At 49.0% G+C, this 23,999-nt stretch overlaps 1 protein-coding gene across 2 annotated transcripts; it reads left to right on the top strand.

Annotated features, from left to right (window-relative positions):
• Positions 1 to 8,051: 8,051 nt before the first annotated feature.
• LOC112559872 (ETS-related transcription factor Elf-5-like) lies at positions 8,052 to 15,514 on the top strand. Of its 2 annotated transcripts, none has more exons than XM_025231334.1 (10): positions 8,052 to 8,208; positions 8,613 to 8,683; positions 9,538 to 9,736; positions 9,858 to 10,118; positions 10,353 to 10,490; positions 10,777 to 10,917; positions 11,671 to 11,877; positions 12,113 to 12,308; positions 13,038 to 13,167; positions 13,423 to 15,514. In XM_025231334.1, exons 2-9 carry the CDS (start codon positions 8,648 to 8,650, stop codon positions 13,141 to 13,143), a joined length of 1,284 nt encoding a protein of 427 aa, XP_025087119.1. In that variant the 5' UTR covers positions 8,052 to 8,208; positions 8,613 to 8,647; the 3' UTR covers positions 13,144 to 13,167; positions 13,423 to 15,514. The 2 variants fall into 2 exon arrangements, with proteins under 2 accessions (XP_025087119.1, XP_025087120.1); XM_025231335.1 differs by having other exon boundaries at positions 10,780 to 10,917.
• Positions 15,515 to 23,999: the final 8,485 nt, after the last annotated feature.

Raw genomic sequence — 23,999 nt, forward strand, 5'->3', positions numbered from 1 at the left:
CTGACCTCAGGCTGACCTCCGGCTGACCTGCGACTGACCTCAGGCTGACATGCAGCTGACCTCAGGCTGACCTTAGGCTGACCTGCAGCTGACCTCAGGCTGACCTGCGGCTGACCTCAGGCTGACCTGCAGCTGACCTCAGGCCCCCCAGCGCCGCTGATTGTGGCGGCACCGTTACACTGGCCACAGACAGGCCTGACGAGAGGGGGGGACAGGGGGTCTGGTGTACCCGGGCCCGTGGCTGTCAAGGGGGCCCGGCCTTGGTCAGTGGATTTTTTTTTCTTCTTCTCCTTTTCTTTTTCTTTTAAAGAAAGGTCTAAAGACAGAACACCCAAGCATTACACATGCAGAAGTTGAGTTTGAGTGTAGATATTGAGATTCGAATTGTAAACATACATTATATACTGGGAAAATAATTTACGATTACAAGTACAAGGGGCCCGGAGAGGTCTGTCCCGGGGCCCGGGCTGGCTCTCGGCGGCCCTGGCCACAGACACTTGTTGCTGAGTCCGCCTCAGCTTCTTGGACACACGGCGACACGTGACGTCGGTGAGGTCAAAGCTACAGCAGCCTGTGGTGTCCGCCCGGGGCTGAGGTGTGTCGTGACCACCACCCTGTTTTGTCATTTGTCTACACAGCATGACGGCAGATGGCGCCAGTCAGCTAGTCTCCGCTAACCACTCACTTCTCCGCTTCCCCTACACACCAGCTGTGTAGACGTGCGCACGTGTCCTTTAAATACAGAAATAAAAATGTCAAGAATTGTCTTCCCTTTGATGAGAGAAGCACCGCAGCAGCTACAACTAACGGGTATGTGTGATGAGGAGGTGAGAGCAGCTACAACTAACGGGTATGTGTGACGAGGAGGTGAGAGCAGCTACAACTAACGGGTATGTGTGACAAGGAGGTGAGAGCAGCTACAACTAACGGGTATGTGTGATGAGGAAGGGTGGGTGCGATGTCCGGGCTCGCAGTACACAGCCGAGTTGAGATTGAAGGCCCGAGGTGTCGATGTCGGACATGATGCAGGAGGCTGGCTGCAGGCTTCACGTCCATGTTTGACTTCCTCCACCAGGTCCGGGGAACGGTTCCTGTAACGGTCTCACCCCACTCTCCCCGTTTGACGTCACAGCCCACGTCACTTCAGTCCGACTTTTCCATTTGACTTGAGAGAGTCTGGCTCGCAAAACGAAGCTTCAGCAGGAACTCACGAGCAGCAACAGTGATGGCTGACAGCAGACGAGCGACGAGCATGTTAATGAGCAACACTTTAATTAACCATCACAGGGCCCAGTAGTCCCCGCCATACCCGCCCTCCTCCCCCCGGGTTGTGTGGGCCACAGGTAGCACCACAGGTCTCCTCTCTTGCACTCGGTATCACGAACATGTACTGTGACGTAGCACACGTCGGGTGGTAGCAACCTCGCGACTCGCAGTGACGTTCAGCGGAAGTGGTGAAGGTTTAATTGTGACGTGAGAGCGACGTGGCATCGGTGAGGAAACTCCCATGTATTGCTAATATTTGAGCGTTATGTCACATCGGAGCCTAACCTCACTTTAGTCAGCACGGGACTTTAAGGTGAATGTGACGTATCGCGAGAACAAAACATCTACTGAGATCACACGGGACTTTAAGGTGAATGTGACGTATCGCGAGAACAAAACATCTACTGAGATCACACGGGGTTGTAAGGTCAATGTGACGTATCGCGAGAACAAAACATCTACTGAGATCACACGGGGTTGTAAGGTCAATGTGACGTATCGCGAGAACAAAACATCTACTGAGATCACACGGGTTGTAAGGTCAATGTGACGTAGCGGGAGTTTTAGAAAATGAGCGCCATGATAGCTACAGACTGTTGTCTGTCAACAAACAATGATCACAAAATTCGATGATTGTTATCCAACTCCATGTACTCGTTCTCGTCTTGTCCTGTCCACGTGTACTCCCAGTCACACCCAGCGGCCGTCCAATAAGTTGGATGCGCGCCTGCGGGTGGCGATGGGGTGGAAGCTGAGGTATCCTCGTTCCTCTGTGGACAAACAAGCGTGACTGGCGTTGTGGTCTACACTTGTTATTTATGTCGGGAAACCCACCGGCATGGCCTCACATCGGGAAAGTCCGCTTGCTCTACTGGCCCTCGCAATCTTGCGGAAAGTTTCCCAAACTTTTGTGAATGTCGTGATTCACATTCACCTCGCCGCAAGGTAAACAAACTTGACAAGCTGAGATTTCCGATCTTATAAAAACATTCCTTCCTGTGTGCTCAGGGTGTGATGTAACGAAGGGAGGCTAGCAAGAAACAGGAAAGAGAATAAAGGGAAAGAACCAAGGAACAACAACATTCCCAGTGACTCTCTAGCCTACGTTGCCATGGAGACGGACCAGTGAGTGAAATAGGAACAAGTGACAGGCGACAGTAGGAACTGGGAGCAGGTCTCTAACTCATCGGCGACCATCAGTTGTTGTTGTTGTTGCAGCCTGTCAGGACCTACATAACGGGTCGACCCCCCACCCCACGTTGTGTAGCTGCTGCTGTACACCGACAGACGGGCGCTCGTACCCGGGGTGCTGGGCTCACGCATACACGTAGGCCTTGTCTGGGCGGCTCAATGTTGACACAAAAGGGTCACGTGACGTGGTGTTTACGGGTGGGCCTATTTCTGAAACTTGGCTGCGCTATCAGGAGAAAATCGGTGGGGATCCCCTGGCTGCCTCAGGGCGGAGTGTCGCGTCACACGTGACTACGTGACTACGTGACACCGGGACCCCCCCTTCCCACTACGCTCATCCTGCTCGTCAACATTCCAAGCTCCTCTCCAAGCTCACTGCTCACCTGCTCACTGCTCACTCGAAAGAGTCAGTCACAAGAAGCTGGGTGTAATGTTATAGTATTACACTTACCTTATTAGTAATGTCAGTAATGGCTGGGTGTGACCGCGGGTAATTGACAGTTATATTATTAATATTGTCAAGAGTGGTTAGTGTGACCTCGGGTGATTGACAGCCTTACAATTATATTATCAGTAATATAAGTAATGGCTAGTGTGACGCGGATAATTGACTGTCTTACAATTATATTATCAGTAATGTCAGTAATGGCTATGTATGACCGCGGGTAATTGACAGTCTTACAATTATATTATCAGTAATGTCAGTAATGGCTAGTGTGACGCGGATAATTGACTGTCTTACAATTATATTATCAGTAATGTCAGTAATGGCTATGTATGACTGCGGGTAATTGACTACCTTACAATTATCATCAGTAATGTCAGTAATGGCCAGTGTGACCTTACAGTACACGGTTGAACAGAGAAAAGCTCGGGTTCAGGGGTCAATGAGAAGAAGACAGTGTGCGGAGGGGAGCAGGGTTCACACGCACGCTAAGCTCTAATTTATTGTGAACAGACCAATGCACGTCACCAGCCTAAGTGATACCCTGATCATCAGCTGTGAATGGTTTTCCTACTTCACAGTCTCGGCAGGTCACGAGTGTGATAGTGTGTGCGTCAGTGTGACAGTGTGTGTCTGTCAGTGTGACAGTGTGTGTCTGTGTGTCTGTGTGTGTGTGTCAGTGTCACAGTGTGAATGTGTGTGAATGACAATGCTACAGGTCATGTAAAGTGTGAGTCACAGTATAGTACAACCAGAAAGGTTCGGCACTCATCACCCAGCAACTCACCCACACCACCTCACCCCCTGGATGAGGCTCTATATATAGCAATAGTCCTGGGTGTGTGTAATCAGTGTGTGATGCTCTATATATAGGTATAATTATGGGATGTGTGTGTAATCCGTGTGTGTGATGCTCTATATATAGGTATAATTATGGGATGTGTGTGTAATCAGTGTGTGTGATGCTCTATATATCATATAATTATGGGATGTGTGTGTAATCAGTGTGTGTGATGCTCTATATATCATATAATTATGGGATGTGTGTGTAATCAGTGTGTGTGATGCTCTATATATAGGTATAATTATGGGATGTGTGTGTAATCAGTGTGTGTGATGCTCTATATATCATATAATTATGGGATGTGTGTGTAATCAGTGTGTGTGATGCTCTATATATAGGTATAATTATGGGATGTGAGTGTAATCCGTGTGTGTGGCTCTACCTCTGGGGTGGGACTGAGATCCTGAGGTGGCGCTCTGCTCCACGACCGACAACCTGCTGCTGCAGGAATAACTCGTCCCCGTCAGATCCCACAAGAGATGAAGTAACGCACACCACACGTCACTCTCCAGGCTAGTGACATGCAACACTCCAAGTTGCTGCAGACATCTCGCTGTCTAACAAAACTGAAGGGAAGAGTGCAGCAAGAAGAATAAAGTTGAGTCTTTCTGTTGCTGACTCCTTCTTCAGACTAGAACCTTCTGTCGCTCAGTGGGATGTCACGTGAAGTGGGCGGCTGCTTGCTGTTGGATGCTGGGAGACCACGTGGTTACCGGCGAGCTGCTTACTTTCGCACAATACCCAGGCCCGGGAGGGAGCATGGAGGAAGGTATTGTCTTGTTGACCACCACTGACAACATGTGACAACATGACACAACAACTGATTGTTTGCACGCGCTGACAAAGGTGCACCTACATCCTCGGCCACCCTCTGGCGTCCTGTGACGTCACAGTAGCCCTTCCGCTCGCCCTGGGAGCTGACATGCGTGTCCCCTCGGCCAGTTTCCTTAAGTGAGTGGCTCAGTGGCCTAGTGACAGCGGTCTGTGTCACGTGGGGCAGAGGGCGTCGCTCACTGGGCCTCGCTGTCTCGTCATTTGTTTGATGTCTGTGTCACACTCGTCATCACACGTCACAGTCTGCTCCGCTGATCATCACACGTCACAGTCTGCTAACAATGTCACAGGTCGTCACGCTCGTGATCATACAGCACAGCTGGGGTTACACTGATGATCCGAGTCCATAGTCTGTTGCCTGTTACCATGGTGACTACACATGACAACCCGCGTTACCATGGTGATCATACAGCACACCACAGTCTGCGTGAACAGCCGCACAGCCAGTGTAACAATGACAGTCAGCAGTGTAACAAGTGTCATGCTAGTCATCAACAGTGACAGCTAGTGTCACACTAGGGATTAGTGATTAGCAGAGTGCTAGTACTGACAACCTGTCACACTATCGACATAATCACAGTTTGACGGTTGTGAACACAAGTCACAATCTGTGACACTACTGAGCCGTGATCACAGCCAGTGATTACACTGGTGATCACCAGTCGACACTGAGTGTCTTTCATCTTCGCTATCATCGTCATCATTGAGGTGGATTAACACCCTTGCGGAACAGAGGGCGCTGCGTGATGAGAAACAGTTTGTATAGTCACGTGATCACACGTCACTGCTCTCATCATGTGGGTCATGACACAGTTTGTGGACAGCGATGGCGACTCTGGCAATTTCTTGGATGGTTGATTTTCTGCAATCTACCCGGTTCTTATCCATTCGTGCCACCCGGGCACGTGACCTTTGTTGACTTGTATTGTTGATAGTACTGCTATGACATGTCATGACATGTCACTATTACATGGCGTGACAGTGTACACTATTGCATGACATGCCAATGTCACAGACTGTACTCAGTCTCTCACTGGGGTACAATGTCACAGATTGCATTCCCAGCAAAGCAGCACTTTAACAGTCAAGTACCAAGTACCCGGAATGCAAGGGGTGGGTGATTAGCATGTTGCACTACTGACATCTACCGACTTCAATTAGCGACACGCTGAGCATTGCACCCTTGCGTCACATCCGCACTCGGGGGGACAGGTCACATCAAAATACCCGGGAAATACCCAGGGTCTCCTTGAGGTGACGGAATAGCGGGTATGATGTGTTGCTAGTCGCTGTCTGCGTGTGTGCGCGTGTGTGTGTATTTGTGTGTGTGTGTGTGTGTGTTTGTGTGTGTTTGTGTGTGTCTGTGTGTGTGTGTGTGTGTGTTTGTGTGTGTGTTTGTGTGTGTGCACGTGTTTGTGTGTGTCTGTGTGTGTGTGTGTGTGTTGTTTGTGTGTGTGTTTGTGTGTGTGCACGTCTTTGTGTTTGTGTGTGTGTGTGGTGTGTGTGTGTGTGTTTGTGTGTGTGCACGTGTTTGTGTGTGTCTGTGTATGTGTGTGTTTGTGTGTGTGCACGTGTTTGTGTGTGTCTATGTGTTTGTGCGCGTGTGTGTGTGTTCGTTCTTTCTGCTGTCACAAAGACGTGACTGAAGTAACGACCTGCCTGTGACAATTGTGTGGAGAGCGTGTGTCAGTGACATGTAGCCCCATGTCATGTACACATCACTGTATCTAGTAACCCACTGCACATGTGGCCGTCACTGTGTCAGTGTGTCAGTCATTACACCCCACAGTGTAGTGATTACCAGTGTAGTGTCACGACTGTTACAATGTGTCAGTCATTACGCGTCAGTACACCCCACAGTGTAGTGATTACCAGTGTAGTGTCACGACTGTTACAATGTGTCAGTCATTACGCGTCAGTACACCCCACAGTGTAGTGATTACCAGTGTAGTGTCACGACTGTTACCAATGTGTCAGTCATTACACCCCACAGTGTAGTGATTACCAGTGTAGTGTCACGACTGTCACAATGTGTCAGTCATTACGTGTCATTACACCCCACAGTGCCAACCATTACCAGTGTAGTGTCACTGTACCATACCAACCATTACCCAAGCACTTGTAAGTGTCAAGTGTTGATCATTACTACTGTTTACAGCCTGTCATCCCACGACTGTCACTGCCATCGATGACTTCACTGTTTGGTGTCTCTGTCTCGCCTTCAGTCATGACAGCCGCCAGCTGCAGCCACAGCTGTACCTACCCGCAGGATGCTCTACATGCTGGACACGTGCTATAAATAACTAGCGGGGGGTCACACCCTTCATTGTACCCCCCACACACACACATCATTGTTTTCATCTTGTTAGGGACTCAGTGTGGCTACAGGGCACGTCACAGCGCAGCCAGCGGGTGATCACGTCAATACGGGTAGTGTGTGTGTGTGATAGGTACATGTGTGTGATATGTATGTGTGTGATACATGTGTATGTGACATATGTATGTGTGTGTGATATATGTGTGTGTGACATATGTATGTGTGTAATAAATGTGTGTGTGATATGTATGTGTGTGAGATATATGTGTGTAATATGTGTGTGTGATAAATGTGTGTGACATATGTGTGTGTGTGACATGTATGTGCGTGTGCGTGTGCGTGTGCGTGTATAATGCGTGCGTGTGTGATATATATGTGTGTAATATGTGTGTGATATATGTGTGTGCGAGTTTAATGCGTGTGTGATGTATGTGTGTGAGATATATGTGTGTGATATATGTGTGTGATGTATGTATGTGAGAGATATATATATGTGCGTGTTTAATGTATGTGTGTGATATATGTGTGTGCGAGTTTAATGCGTGTGTGATGCATGTGTGTGAGATATATATGTGTGATATATGTGTGTGATATATGTGTGTGATATATATGTGTGATATATGTGTGTGATGTATGTATGTGCGTGTTCAATGCGTGCGTGCGTGTGTGATATATATGTGTGTAATACGTGTGTGATATATGTGTGTGCGTGTTTAATGCGTGTGTGTGATATGTATGTGTGTGATATATGTGTGTGTGTGTTTATTCGGACCCCTGCCAGTCCTTTCCGTGGCTGCGGTCCAGTAGTTGCAGGTGAGTGACCGGTGACGTCACGCTGCAGGACGCCAGAGATGTGCCAGGTGTGCAGGACACCCCGGGTGGACCTGCAGGTTGGTGTGGGGTGGAGGAGTGTAGGGGGTACAAGCTGTGTACACGTGTTGTACACATACACACCACTCAGCTCACGGCGTGTGTCGCAGTCTAAATATAGCTGCGCTCAGTTCCCAGCGATCGATAGGCGCACGGCTCGCACACACACACAACCAGGGCGGCCAGCCAATGGGAGGCCGGCATTGGTACGAAGGGGAATCCCCTTGGCTGCCCGCGCTGCGATTGGTCGCCGCGTCGTGTTTATGTGTCGCTGATGCCGTCACTGCAGCCATTCACACGCTGCACGCGCACACCTCAGCATCGACAGTGGACCCTGGCTCTGAGTGAGTGGCTTACTGTGACTACAGGCCACGTAGGCAGCCTGTGGACTCGGCATCGACAGTGCACCCTGGCTCCTCTGTACACTACAGTCTTGTCATAGTGAGTGGCTTACTGTGACTACACCTCACGTAGACAGCCTGTGCGCTAGTGGATGGCTTGTGTAGTTGATGTCTACAGTCGCAGGCTCAGGTCACCTGCTGGTCAACTCTGACTTGTTGTCTACCAGGTGACTGCAGGCCACGTGACAATGGTTGATGCGAGAGGCTCAGTTTGTTGTTTTACTAAGTCCACTTCTCAAGCGACAATTGTCTAATTAATTATCTTGATTAGTTTTGGCTTTGGATGTCAGCTCGTCTGTCATGGGGACCGAACCCACAGAGTGAGACTGAGCAGCTTCTCTTGTGACAGGTATTGCTTCTTACCTTAGCTGCTGCAGTGTAGGCGACCTCTACTTATAATGATGATGATGATTATTATTATTATTATGATTATTATTATTACAGGCTGCTGTGTCACCACCACTAAAGGAATTACCCAGATGGCGCTCACACTCTCCTCGTTCCCATCGCAACCAGTACGTAAACCTTCATTTCTGTCCTGTGTGCCTGATGTTGATTATCTCTTCTTGTGGCTGTCCGTCTTCCTGGTGTGTCTGTCCACATGTCAGTATGTTGCTGTCAGTCCGTGTGTCTGTGTGTACATGTTGCTGTTAGTCCGTGTGTCTGTGTGTACATGTTGCTGTCAGTCCGTGTGTCTGTGTGTACATGTCAACATGTTACAATACAATCTGTGGCTTATCAGCCAGTGTGCGTGCACAGGGCGGCTGGGACTTGCTGTGATTCCTGTGAATGTTGTTGAGGTCCAGCATGTGGTTGCCGCAGTTCACTGGGGTCACCACCAGGTGCCGACGCACAAAGTCACAAGTTGAGTGACGTGTTCACGAGGGATGTTCACATGAAACTTTGCGAACTGTTCAGAGACTAATTTGTGCAAAGTAGTGCCTGTCTTTCTTGACGCCATCTGTAGCTGCGCTGTAACGGTTGTAACGGTCGCCTTGTATCACCCACATCACCCACATCACCCACCGTCCTTTCTCTCCCTCATCAGCGCTCAGCACCGTTCTGCGCATGCCCCTGGTAGCGACATCGATTTGCGTCTCGTGACGAGCCTGGGGAGGGCAGGGGAGGGCAGGGGAGGACGAGGCCAATGTGTGCACCATCTTGTAGACGTCACACACGTCACTCACATTTCCAGTTTCTAGGGCGACTAAACTGGATCTCACCCAAGCACATTTGTGTGAACTTTGTGGCGTTGCTACAGGCCGGTGTGACGTGCACCTAGCAACGCACACAATTGTGGCCGGGTAGCGGGGTGGGGAGGTGAGTAAAAGTGACGTACGTCAACGTGAATGTGACATCATGTGTGCAGCTGCCGTCAGATCACCTGATGAGCTTCAACGACATCAGTGAGTGTATGACTTCCCTCAGTGACGTCTTCAACCCTTACCTGGTCAAAACAGAGCCAGCCTCCCCCGAGGAGAGCATGGACACCACCAGCACCAGCTGTGGCGCCACCTACACGGACCTGTCGTCCCCCAACTTCTCTCAAATCCTAGCCAGCCAGACAGGTGAGCAAAAAGCAACATTTTACTCTGTGTGTGTCCGCGTGCCGTGTGTGCGTGCGTCATCGTGATGCCAACCGATGTCTGTAGGCCGGCGGTTAAAAGAAGGTTGCGTGTGTTGCTACAGATTTGTACCGAGACAACAGCAGCTGCAACTTCAGCAGCTGGACATACCGCCACCCCGAACACTGGGGGCGGCAGGAGGTGCTGGACTGGGTCTTCTTCATCGCCGAGGTGGAGAACTTTGACGGCGCGCGCTTCTGTGGGGAGGCGTACCAGGGGCTGAGCGGCCAACAGCTTTGCTCCTTGTCACAGCGCGACTTCGTGGCCCTCGACAGGCACTACGGGGCTCGCCTCCACAGCGTCTTCCAGTCCCTCTCCTCCGGAGGTAGGAGCAGCTCTTCCTCTGTGTGTGGTCTGTGTCTGTCTGTGTGTCTGTCTGTGTGTGTCTGTGTCTGTCTGTGTGTCTGTGTGTGTCTGTTTATGTGCCCTCCCTATGTCTGTGTATAACCGGGTGTGAGTAGTGTGTGTGTGGCAGTTGTGATGTTGAGTCTCGTCTTCACCTGTTTGTAAGCTGAGGAGAGAGTGAAAGCACCAATCACTCCGCCTCTCTGTGTTTCAGCGTCGTTTAACGAGCCCAGTCCACCGGAAGTATTCCGAGGTCAGACGGTGGGCAACGTGCCGCACTTCCTGCTCATTAACGAGGGAGACAGCGACACACCCATCGACCCTCCCGACAACAATCCTCCCACACCTACCAGTAAGTGACCCAAACGTCTTTAGTCCGCTACCCTAGGTATGTTCCTCTACCCCATGAATAGTCCACTACTCCATGTATAGTCCGCTACCCTGGGGTGTAGTCCACTACTCCATGTGTAGTCCGCTACTCAATGCAGGCTTTGACTCAGTGACGTCAACAACACAGGCTGACACCTGGTGACTGACACCTTGTAGTCTCAAGGGTTTCTTCTCTTAGACGTTCATCAACTGACAAAAGTGATTGTCAAATCATCGATGATGTTATCTTTGCTTTGTTTTGCTTTTAGCAGACAACACACTAGGGATCATTGTCGACCAAAACGAGGTGAAGGTCGATTTAGGAGAGCTGGGTATCTACCCCATTGACGTCACACTGGGCGGCAACAACCAGGTGCTTGACGAGATCAGCGACAGCGGCTACCACTCAGGTACCTGACAACATTGCACTGCCTTGCACTGCCTTGCACTACCTTGCACTACCTAGCACTGCCTTTCGCTACCTTGCACTACCTAGCACTGCCTTGCACTACCTAGCACTACCTAGCACTACCTTGCACTGCCTTGCACTACCTTGCACTGCCTTGCACTACCTTCAACCCTCCCAAGGCTATGGGCAAACCTCGTTTGTTTTAGGGTTTATAAATTTTACGTTTAGTGTGGTGTGAGTTTATACCAGTGTGAGTTTAGTGTAGCATGAGCTTATTGCAGTGTGAGTAGTGTGGTGTGAGTTGATTGCAGTGTGAGTAGTGTGGTGTGAGTTTATTGCAGTGTGAGTAGTGTGGTGTGAGTTTATTGCAGTCTTAGTAGTGTGGTGTGAGTTTATTGCAGTCTGAATAGTGTGGTGTGAGTTTATTGCAGTGTGAGTAGTGTGGTGTGAGTTGATTGCAGTCTGAGTAGTGTGGTGTGAGTTTATTGCAGTGTGAGTAGTGTGGTGTGAGTTTATTGCAGTCTGAGTAGTGTGGTGTGAGTTGATTGCAGTCTGAGTAGTGTGGTGTGAGTTTATTGCAGTGTGAGTAGTGTGGTGTGAGTTGATTGCAGTCTGAGTAGTGTGGTGTGAGTTGATTGCAGTCTGAGTAGTGTAGTGTGAGTTTATTGCAATGTGAGTTTACGTAAAGTGCAGCCTGACTTTGCTCCATCATGAGCCTAGACTCAGACACAAGGGTATTTTTTGTGGTGAACAGCATCAGAGGGCAGCCAGGGTCACCGGAGTCCAGCGCCTGTAGAAGCACCCTGCCCAGACTCCACCTTCTCCTACTCGGATGACGAGGACCTCGATGTGACCTGTGCAGACTACCCGCATAAAGCTCCCTCATCCAGCGTGTCCTCCGACAGCGGCTGTGAGACAGACGACAAACCCAAGAACGGGTCAAAGCGGAGACCATCCTCGAGTAAGTCGTCGTTGTCCTCCTCCTCCTCCTGCTGCTCCTCCTCCTCCTCCTCCTCCTCCTCCTCCTCCTCATCATCATCATCATCATCATCATCATCATCATCATCATCATCTTCTTTTTCTTACCTCTGCTCCCCCTCGCACCCAGTCTAAGTCTTCCTGTTGTGTTTTTCATCGTTCTGTCCATCCTCGTTGTGGAGCGTTGCCTTCATCCTTCTCTCTGTTGCTGTTTGCAGCAGCCAAGGGAAATCACTTGTGGGAGTTTGTCCGCGACCTGCTGAAAGACTCGCGCTTTAACCCCTCGCTTCTCAAGTGGGAGGACAAGGACCAGGGGGTCTTCAAGTTCGTGCAGTCGGAGGCTGTGGCTCAGATGTGGGGGCGCAAGAAGAATAACCCCGGAATGACCTACGAGAAACTAAGCAGAGCCATGAGGTAAGATCTGGTTTAGTTTCGCTTCTCTCTCACATTGCTTTATTTGTTCCCCAGTGCTGTCTTTTGTCCTGTCTTTCTCAGTCTGCATTTCTCCTTTCCTTCATCGTCACGATCACGATAAAATGGCGACACCAAGATTAGTGGCCCGAGAGAGCAGTGGGTAGCAGGTACAGAGCAAGCCAAGGGTAGCGAACGTAACGGACAGTGAGACGTCACACAGTCCACAGCCCGCGGCGGTTCCCAGCCACCCCGTACCCTCTGACCCCCACCACCTCGGCCGTGACCATCACTCGATCAGCACGCGTCACACAACTGCTTAAGGGCCGCACGTCACCAAGGTGCGCAGTAACGTGGCGAAGGAAACGGCGAGGGAATCAATTACCTGTCAGACGGCGGTGCCGGTGACAGATCTCACCTGACAGTTGATGAGCGATGGAGTAAATTTAATGACCTTCATTAACTCTTTTATATCTAAGACTCGTCCCACCATGAGTTGTCACCCGCTGCCTCATCCGTCTTCCTGCCCAAACTTGTCGAAGGCGTCATCACTGCCACCCTCACGACGACGACGACGACCACCACCACCCTCACCACCACCACCACACCACCACAAACACACTAACCCTAACAGCCACGTGCGTGTGTGTGCGTGCGTGTGCGTGCGTGTGTGTGCGTGTGACCGTGCTTGTAACACCTGCATAGCTCACAGGTGCCATGTCTGTCCTGCAGGTTTTGCCGGTCAGCGGGCTACTTCGAGAGTGTCCCCAAGACCGGGCGCTTCCCCAAGAAGCTGTGCTTCAAGTTCGGACAGAAGGCCCACGACTGGCGAGACTAGGCGCCGGACACCCGCAGCCTTCAGGTACTTGACACACTTTGCTTCTCTCTCCACGCCTCGTTCACTGTCAACCGCTGTTTGCACGAGTGCTGGCGTGCGTGCACACGTGACTGTTTCCTCTCTCTCTCTGCATACTTATGTTACTAAACACAGACGCACGCACTCGACTGTACACGTACACGTTTGAAGAGGTTAGAGGACAACTTTATAAAACCGTGTTGCTCTCGTTTGCTGACGTCAGAAGCAGTAAGACTGAAGGTGTGACCTGTCTCCTTGCAGGTAGCCCCCCAGTCACAGGAAGCGTCCTGCACGTGGACCACGTGAGTGCGTCATTGCCCGCAGGACGCCGGTCCTTACGTCACTGTCATGCGCAGGCGCAGGTGACGTGACACAGGGGTGTGGTGCCAAAGACAAGCTCTGGAAGAAGCAGGCAGCCAATACTACCTCGTGTTGGGAGGACGGACTTGTCTAGTCACGGGTGGAGTGTCCACACACACACACACCGTCACACACGTGGAACCACGGCCAGCGGTCACACGGTCACACGGCGCTGGACCTGCAGCTTGTGGACCTGCAGCTTGTGGACCTGCTGCACAAAACCTGTGTTGGATTCTTGCATTCCCTTCGTTTCCCCGATTCCCCCCAACCACCACCATGCGGTGGTTTGTGATTGCGTCTTTCACCGGAGGAGGGGGGTAGGACGAGTTGGGGTGGTGCGGCCCGACTCGCCCCTCTCCTGTGGAAGAATCTCACGGACAGGATCATTAACTTACACCCGCCAAGTTATGGCCGCGACTGGATCACCTCACATTCCGCTGTATGTCAACTGTCCACAAGACATGGCAGACCACTGCCACACCTTCATTACAGACACTCCGTGTGGCAGCCAATCAGAAATGACTGACTTGTGACTGACACTCAGTGCACCTGGCAGCTTCCATTCATCTTCTACATTCCTCCACTCACCTTCGCCTACATTCATCCGCTGAAAGTCCCTTTTCCACAAATAGCAGGAAGGAGGCTGGGTGTAGTCCGTGAAGATAATTATTTGAATTAGTGTCGTGGCCTCACCCTCGGAGCTTGGTTAGACAGTTCATCGTGAGTGGTACATCGTGCTACACAGCTGGCTGCTTGCTGCAGGCCTCCCCTGTAAGCCCACACATAACAAATTAATAATCATCTCATCTACTTCCAACTGTGGCTTGAAGATAGTCTGCCTGGTGCCTGGCGGATGATGCTTCCAGTCTACAAGAGGTCACAAGGTCACACCCTACCCCCCCAGGCTTACCTGAATCGCGGAAATGAGGGATCACTTCCACAAGCGGGTCAGGGCCTGGCCTGGGGGTGGGGTTGGGGTGGGTCCGTTGACCTTAGCTGTCCTCAGGCTGTTAGCATCATGTAGCACCCACTGTCCCTCCTAATGTTAGAATACTCACGAGTTCTGTGCTCACGATGATGGCCGACAGACAAGCCACCACGAGGGGGAGCATACGACAGGTTACAAAGAACATTAGAGGAAACAAAGGTCAGCTACAGCAGTTTGCGCCATTGGTCGCCCGAGGGATGTCATGTGTCACATGTGTGTCACACGGCACACTCGTCCCTTGGATACTAGTGATGTGGCAGTTCTCGCTGATGATGTGCTCAATCGTGTGCAACTCGTTGCCTTGGTAACCTTTTGTTAAACTCCTGGTAACATCGCGCTGTCTGCGCCTCTTAATACAATTTCTTTGTTCATTATTTCTAAAGATGCCAACACCTCATGTTAGCTACTTGGGTGTCGCACATCCGGGCTTTGTTTTCCTAGAATGTTTACAGTTGTGCTGGGAAGTCTGTAAACAAGGAAATGAAACAAGCGAACAGGCAGACACGCATTCTTTCTGTCATCAGTGTTGGCAACAGGCAGGGGCACGTGTCACATGACACATGACATGTCACAACCCTAGCTTGTAGCATGACATCTCTCACGGTTGGTGGGTCTTGCCTTGTATTTGTGTGTTTGCTACATCGGGATGTCAATGTATGTGACTGTTACAGTCTTGTAGCCCTATTATCAGGGTGGAATGATAATCTCATGCAGTCGCTGGCCTCGTGGCGGGCTGGCTGGACCTGTGTCATGGCCTGCACACTGCTCAGTATTAGCTGGACAATCACATGTTGTCAGCACTGCACCCTCATCCTTCACTGTCATGTGACATATCATGTGACTTCATAGGTGGTGGGTAGATCAGCTGGGGTGGGGGCTATGTATCACTTATTATAATCTTTAAAAACATCACCATTGTTATTTTGTTACTATATATATATATCAAATGACTTGTTGGTTTTATGAAAGACTATTTTTGTAAATAAACCGCTGATAATGTTGTAATAAGTCTGGAGATAAGTGAGGATGAATGGCTGCATGGCTGGAGGGACAAATGATGACTGAGTGATGGAGGGAACAAGCTTGTGCCCCGACAAAGTCCACACCTTCATCTACAGCGATAAACTCCAATAACATAGGATAATGCAATCACACACGCTGACAAACACATCTCTAGCGCCCAGTGCACTCGCGACAGCAAGGGGCAGGTCAACTCGCCCACACGAAGAGTGCAGCTGCACCAGTCAGGTGCACGACTCCCTGCTGACAACGGACACAAAGGGGCGGAGCTATGCAAATGGAGGGGGGGAGTGAGTGCGATCCCACTGGAGGAGACGGGAGGGGGTTGAGCAAATGAAGAGGGGGGAGCGTGGAGTTGCGTGCCCTGAAGGAAATACTTTCAATACACCACGTGATCAGAATATTGGGAGACTTGTTTATTTAATTTTGGCTTTTTTTTTTGTTGTTGTTTGCATCGGTTAAAATGAAGTCGTATCTACAATCGTAAATTTGATTGGGCGATGGTGGTGACAATGTCATCAACTTATTTCCAGCAGGCAAGTCTTGTGTGTCCTGCCCTGAGTAATGCATTTCTTCCAAAAGACAAACTCAGGAAAAGTTCATAGTAAGTTCAAGTTTTCAGTCACTGGTGCCCATGGTCAGTGACAGTCACGTGGTGCGGTCACAGTTGTCTAGCATTGTAGCTGTCACATTAGTGCCATACAGAAAGTCACATGTTTTTCACAAACCTTGGGTCCATCTTTTTCAGATCGGGTTCAAACAAAAGAAGTAACATTCTCTCTATTTCTCTCTCTCTCACACACACACACACACTTGCTTGTCGCACCAATGCAATTGTGATTTCATGTAATATTACTGATAATTACTTCTAATGAAACCTGACATATTCATATGACATATGTCAGGCTATTCATAAGCCGGACACATCTTGACTAATTACTAAAGAAAGTATTCCTTTTTGTATTAAGCTTTTTGTCTGTGCTCTGTCTCGTCACACACTTTCACACAACCGCCACACCATTTCCCATAATCCTCAAACCTTCACACCATTTCAAATAATAGTCACACCCTTACACAATCCACACACACCTTTACACAATCTCACACACCTTTACACACAACATACCTTGATACAATCAACACACAATCCTCTCACACACTATCCCCGCTCCACACCTCACAGACTGACACCACCACGACCTCTGTCCTCACAATCTCAGTGTCTCACACACTCACAGTCCGCCCATCTGCCCACAAAGTCTTAGTGGTGTCGGTGTTCGCTCTGCGCGAGACTTTGTGGGCATGAGAGGTCCTGTGATGACAGGTTGTGTTGACACTAAATGGCGAGTGGCTTATTTGAAAGGCGTTAAAACATTTGATGCACATTCCCGCCTAAACATAGCTGGAGAGTGTGTCACAGAGAGTGTGTCACAGAGTGTGTGTCACAGAGTGTGTGTCACAGAGGGTGTGTCACAGAGACAGTGTGTGTCACAGAAAGTGTGTCTGAGAGAGAGCGTGTCTGATGATGTATGTGTCAGAGAGAATACGTTTCACAGAGAGAGTGGGTGTGTCTGTCAAAGAGAGAGTATGTGTATGTGTCAGAGAGAGTGTGTCACAGAGACAATGTGTCACAGACAGAGTGTGTCACAGAGTGCCTGTGTCATCATCAACATCACACACACAGGTTATATAGTTCCATAGTCATCCTATACATGTACAATGGTACCATTGTCATCATACAGGTCATTTAGCGCCTTCGTCATTATACACATATCTCGTTTAGCGCCATCATCATCATCATCATCATCATCATCATCATCATCATCATCATAGGATTATATTAGCACATTTCCCACACACGGAGGTGAGCTTGATGCTCTTGACAAGAGACCAGGTGCAGTGGGGGAACAGAACGCGTGATGTTGTCGTCACAGTCGAGTACAAACAAGTACACCACACACACACGTCATAGAGCGTCATCGTCATCACACACACATACACACGTGTCATGGAGCGTCATCGTCATCACACACACACACGTCATGGAGCGTCATCGTCATCACACACACACGTCATAAAGCGTCATCGTCATCACACACACACGTCATAAAGCGTCATCGTCATCACACACACACGTCATAAAGCGTCATCGTCATCACAAACACACACACACGTCATAAAGCGTCATCGTCATCACACACCTAAGTCATATCAATAACTCACCCTTTTACTGTGCGGTGTGAATCACACAGAATGGAGCAGAAAGTTTTGTCGTGTGCCGACGGTTTGGCTCGGACCTGACTTTTGTCAGTGCCAACTAAGCGTGTACAGTCACTCCGGCAGTGATGTCACCCAAGCGTGCCTCTGTGACAAGGCGGCAGTTGTTTGGTGTCGGCCCTTTGCTGTCGTGTCACCGTGTCACCGTGTCACCGTGACAAGTTCACCTGACTGGGTCTGTTGACGTTGAGGAGAGACATGGGAATCCCCCGTGTAGCCCCCGACAGGAATGTGCCACACTCGAGGACACCAGGAACCTCCACGTAAACAGTCACGTGACGTAAGCTGGTCTTCTTTGGTCACGTGGCCCACGTCGCGGCGGTCAGAGGAAGAACTGACACGAAGGGGAAAGACTGGACAGGTCGTCCTGTACACGACCTGCTGACTGTCATCCACAATAGACAAGATGGCGGCCTGTCAGCTGCTAGTCTGTCATGTCATCCCCCCAACCACAGGTGACGGACATGGACGACTGACTGACTGACTGACTGACCGGACACACGTGTCCTTTAGTGTCGTGTGCACGTAAATGTAACTTTCGCAATATCTGCAAGGTCTTCATCTCCTGATATCTTCTCTCTCTCCTGCCAAAGAAAACACAAACACACACAATCACACACACACACACACACACACAATCACACACACACAATCACACACACACAATCACACACACACACAATCACACACAGACACAATCACAGACACACACACACACAAAATCACAAACACACGCACACACAATCACACACACAATCACAAACACAATCACACAGAAACACACACAATCACAAACACACGCACACACAAACACACACAATCACAAACACAATCACACAGAAACACACACACAATCACACACAGACACACAGTCACAATCACACACAGACACAATCACACACACAATCACAAACACACGCAGACACAAACACACACAATCACACAGAAACACACACACACAATCACACACAGACACAATCACACACACAATCACACACAGACACAATCACACACACAATCACAAACACACGCACACACAAACACACACACACAGACACAATCACACACACAGTCACAAACACACACACACAAAATCACACACATACACACACACTTCTACCTGTTCTCTAGACACGTGTCAGCTCACGATCTGTCACAACCTGCCTGCTACGTGTCCATGGTGACTTCTCTCTGTACCCGACTTATCTCCCGTGGTACTCGCTCCTCTATTATCTCCACCCCACACCCCACACCCCACACCCCACACCCACCACACCCACACCCCACCACCCCCACACCACTACGGATGACACCAGCAGCCCCTACACTGCCATCCATGACACGTGATGTCGCACGTACAAGAAAAGCCAACAAAATGAAGTGTGTTTACAATCAACATCACCGCTAAAATCAAAATAACATTTCAGCTTCGATGGGAGATAACCAACAGTTCGCCTGCCTTTCACCCGCTTTGCAGTTACCTCCCTTGGAGTTTGCTTCTGATGCTGCTGCTGGTTTGATGGCAATCGGCGGCGGCGGTGGCGGCGTCCGTGAAACACGTGACAGGAGCGGGCGGGTGGCTGGGAGGAGACAAACACTGCATCACAATTAAAATGGCGATGTGAATGCATCACAATTAAAATGGCGATGTGAATGCATCACAATTAAAATGGCGATGTGACGGCCACACTTGACTCGCTAACCATGCGGGTTTCTATTATTATCTCACGGCACATCACGGACTATACAGGGAGAGTAGCTCGTGCTCATATGTTCTACTGGATTGTTCGCCCTTGTCCATGCCGACTGAACTCACGTGCGTCACTCGTTGGCGCCACTGGTGTAGGCGCAGTGCATTCTGGTAACACAGAGAACTCTTCCTCTCCCACATCACTCGCATTGTCTCCCTTCCTGCTCCTCCTCTCTCTCACTACACTCCTCCGTGTGATATAGTGTACAAGTGTACATGTAGAGAAACTGCTGTACATTTACATGCATGGTATGTGTGATATAGTGTACATGTAGAGAAACTGCTGTACATTTACATACATGGTATGTGTGATATGTACCATGTGCATGAAGAGAAATAGCTATACATATACATATGTCTCATTATGGGATATAAGTGTACATTAGAAAACAGCTATACAATTACATATATCATGTGTGGAATATATGCACAAGTGTATAAGTATAAAAACAGCTATATATATATATGTTGTGTATGATTGTGTGATATAAATGTACAAGTGTACAAGTAGAGAAACAGATATATAGAGCATATGATTGTGTGATATAGTATACAAGTGTGCAAGAAAACAGCTGAAGTGAGACTGGAGGGAGAATATAAAGACCCTGTCGTGCCGTTAGAGGCCAATGAAAACATGAAGATTTAAGGGAATTCAGACAGGTCTTATAGAAAAACTGGCATTAAACTTGAATGGATGCCTTAACCCACATAAAGAGCTATGGCATACTAAACTGTCATTTGTAGTAACCATGGTGACGAGCCATCCAAATTCTAGACTCATTTAAACCCACAGATGAAGAACACAAACTAGACAATAATATATCCCCATATAAGCAAAACTAGCATGAACACTGGCACGAAAAGAATATGAGGCCTGTAGGCAGAAATTTAAAATATTTGAAAAAAAAATTTAACAATAGCAAATATATTCTTCTTTCAGACAGCTCTAGAACTATAACCAAACATAAGGTAGAAAAATAATAAATATAGTATATACAACAAAGTAAATACCGCGGTAACCATCTCATATAGATTTATAAAAAACAAAAATAATGCAAAAGAAAGAACTAAAGCAAAAATATATTTAATTATTGAACAGTATAGATAAATACATAATCTTTAAGTAAATAGAAGTTTACATCTGAGGAATATGGTGACATGAGGATTCTGACAACTAGCTTAGTTCACCACGACTTCGGACGGCAGACCTCGTGGACATCAAGAGCTGGGAACAACAACTGACTGAGAAAACCAACAGTAACTAACATCTGAGCTACCCTCCTCACACACCTCCCTAACCCTGTCCTTCTATCCCACCCCACTATGTTCCTTTTCCCCCACCCCACTGTGAGAATCATCTTTAGGTGCAGGCACTTCCTCTTTAAACACAACAACAAAAAGCAACAACTGTGTGTGTACATGTAGTGAAATAGTTAAAAATTACAGTGTGTGTGTGTGTGAAAATGTAGTGCACTCCCTCTCACACCTGTATCCTTTCTTTCTTAAAACATGCACACACTGAAAGTGACCCCAAGTTTCTCACCCACTTACACACACACACAGAGAGCTAGAGAGACAGAGACCTATAGGCAGAGCTAGAGAGACAGAGATAGCTACAGGTAGAGATAGAGAGCTAGAGAGACAGAGACAGAGCTAGAGATTGAGATACAGAACGAAAGAGCTAGAGACAGAGAAAAGGCTAGAGAGACAGAGAGCTATAGGTAGAGCTAGAGAGTGAGAGAGAGGATAGAGAGAAGGGAAAGGAGAGAGATGAGAGAGCAGTCAACAAGAAGAGACACGTGACGTGTGGTGTAACGGATGGCTTGGTAAACACGTGCATGAAGACGTGCTGACGTCACTGATGCGTTAGGAATCCCGGCATGCATGTCTTGATGCTGCCCCATACTGCCTCCCCTGCTCCTCCCTTTATTGTATCCCCTTCGCCCACCCCTCCAACCGCGGCATCTTGAGAGATGTGTTTTGTTTGCGTGGCTGCTTTGAACTCCGCAGTCACACCCCACCCGGGTGTCTGTCTACCTGTCACACCTGCAACCTCAGGTCCTCTCCACTTCCCGCTCATTGTTTACTCTCGTATTTACATTTGTTACTGCCACGTGACCAAAACATCCTCCTGCTACCAACATCCGCCTCTACAGCCGTCTGTGTCACTGACACATCCCTCCACACACACACACGTGTACACAGACACACACACACACGTACACTCGTGTGTACACAGACACACACACACACGTACACTCGTGTGTACACAGACACACAGACACACGTACACAAACACACACACACACACGTACACTCGTGTGTACACAAACACACACACACACACGTACACTCGTGTGTACACAGACACACACACACACGTACACTCGTGTGTACACAGACACACAGACCACACGTACACACACACACACACACACACACACACACACACACACACACACACGTACACTCGTGTGTACACAAACACACACACACACACACGTACACTCGAGTGTACACAGACACACGTACAGTCGTGTGAACACAGACACACGTACACTCGTGTGTACACAGACACACAGACACACACACACACACACACACACACGTACACTCGTGTGTACAGACACACACACACAGCAGGCTCAGCACAAGTGCAAGGTGTCTTTATTGTGTCCAGTGTCTCCGTTTCTGTCACAAAGCAGTTTGTGTCGTTTGTCTTTTGCAGCAACGACGGCATCTTGATTGACGACACTGCATAGAGTCGCATCCTTCTGTGTGCACCTGTCAGGTGTTTGTTTACCTGTCCGCGTACAACGCCAACACTTGTACAGTCTTACTGTCAGTATGTGATCTCTTTGTAACACACACACAGACACACACACTCTCTCACACAGACACACACACACTCACCCATACTCACCCACACACTCTCACACAACACACCCTCACCCAAACACTCACCCACACTCTCTCAATCACACACACTCACACTCACACTCACTCACACACACTCTCTCGCTCACACACACTCACTCACACACACTCACACACACTCTCTCGCTCACACACCCTCACTCACACACTCACTCACACACACTCACTCACACACACTCTCTCACCCACACTCACGCTCACTCTCTCACTCACACTCACATACGCTCTCACACTCACACTCACACACTCACACACACTCACACTCACTCACTCACACTCACACACACACACACTCTCTCGCTCACACGGCAAAAGAGGAAGGTCAAGAGGGTGGCAAGAGAAAAAAATATTTCCCAAAGGTATTTCAAGCTCAGACCTCGTATTAAAAGTCCAGTGAGTTGTCAGGCAGTGGCAGCAGGCCGTGTAAACACTAGTAAACACTAGTAAACACAATGGCGCCTGGTAAGCCCCACAACTCTGGTCATGTGACGTGTCTTGCTTGAGAGGCTCCTGTGAGGGTTGGATGGGTTGATGGGTTGGTGGGCGGGTGGGTTCACTGGTTTTTCCTCCTAACAAATATTTGTGATGATGTGGAGCATGTCATTTCCTACATCCTGATTCCTGTCCTGAAATGATCACGTGATCTTCCTCTCTTCATTTGTTCCCGTTAGTAATTTTCAAACCACCGAAGCTGCAAACAGAAGATTGCTGTTGATGTACTCACGTGTTTGTGTGTGTGTTTGTGTATGTATCCATGTGTCTGTGTGTTTTGTGTCAGTAAACAACTCGTCGTCCAGTCTTTGTCCTGCTCTTCTTTCTTCTTCCTGACCTGAGAGGCAAGTGTCGGTGAACCCGTGACAGGGAAGAGAATGGCTGATTTCCCACCAGACTATAAATACTTTGCCACAGTCTAAAAATAGTCTCCACTGTTGTGTCGTCTGGGATGATGGTCCGTGTAGAGCGCACACACGCCAGTAAACACTCCGAGACTAACAAGATATTTTACCGGTAAACAGCCTTCAAACCGACAATTTGACTGAGGTGACATCGTGATGATCGTTTCTTCCTCCCGTCTTCCTCCCAAGCTCCCTCAGTGTGTTGTCAGCCTGTCCTGCAGCACGACACCACTGGAGGTTGTACTGGTGATAGTTATGTTTATATTTATGTTTATGTTTATCTTTATATAGAAATACTTATATATAAAGTGACTGCTTCACGGGGCTTAGCAGTTAGCTGCACTGTTATTATAAACATCTACATGTCAAGGGCTGCTGGCCGGTGAAGCTGTGCACCCCTCACTCCAGGGTAGCGGATCTTACCCCCGACATAGCAGCCTACTCCTGTGGGCAGCTCCTCCACTCTCCTTTGTTTTCCCCACGAGCCTGGGGGTCGGTGTGGCACACGACTGGACCTGCGCACTTTCTATGCTCCCAACAACAACAGTCACATCACCACTTCATTACTCACAAGTCTGCTCTCACATTACTCATAATGTACTCATGCATC

Source organism: Pomacea canaliculata, linkage group LG3 (assembly GCF_003073045.1).
Source record: "Pomacea canaliculata isolate SZHN2017 linkage group LG3, ASM307304v1, whole genome shotgun sequence".
NCBI lineage: Eukaryota > Metazoa > Mollusca > Gastropoda > Architaenioglossa > Ampullariidae > Pomacea > Pomacea canaliculata.

Excerpts from the sequence above, each read along its gene's own strand:
- LOC112559872 (XM_025231334.1), top strand. The coding sequence starts at position 8,648 with ATGGCGCTCACACTCTCCTCGTTCCCATCGCAACCA. Across the intron at positions 10,119-10,352 it reads CCAGTCCCTCTCCTCCGGAG|CGTCGTTTAACGAGCCCAGT; the intron begins GTAGGAGCAGCT and ends TCTGTGTTTCAG. Across the intron at positions 12,309-13,037 it reads AAACTAAGCAGAGCCATGAG|GTTTTGCCGGTCAGCGGGCT; the intron begins GTAAGATCTGGT and ends TCTGTCCTGCAG.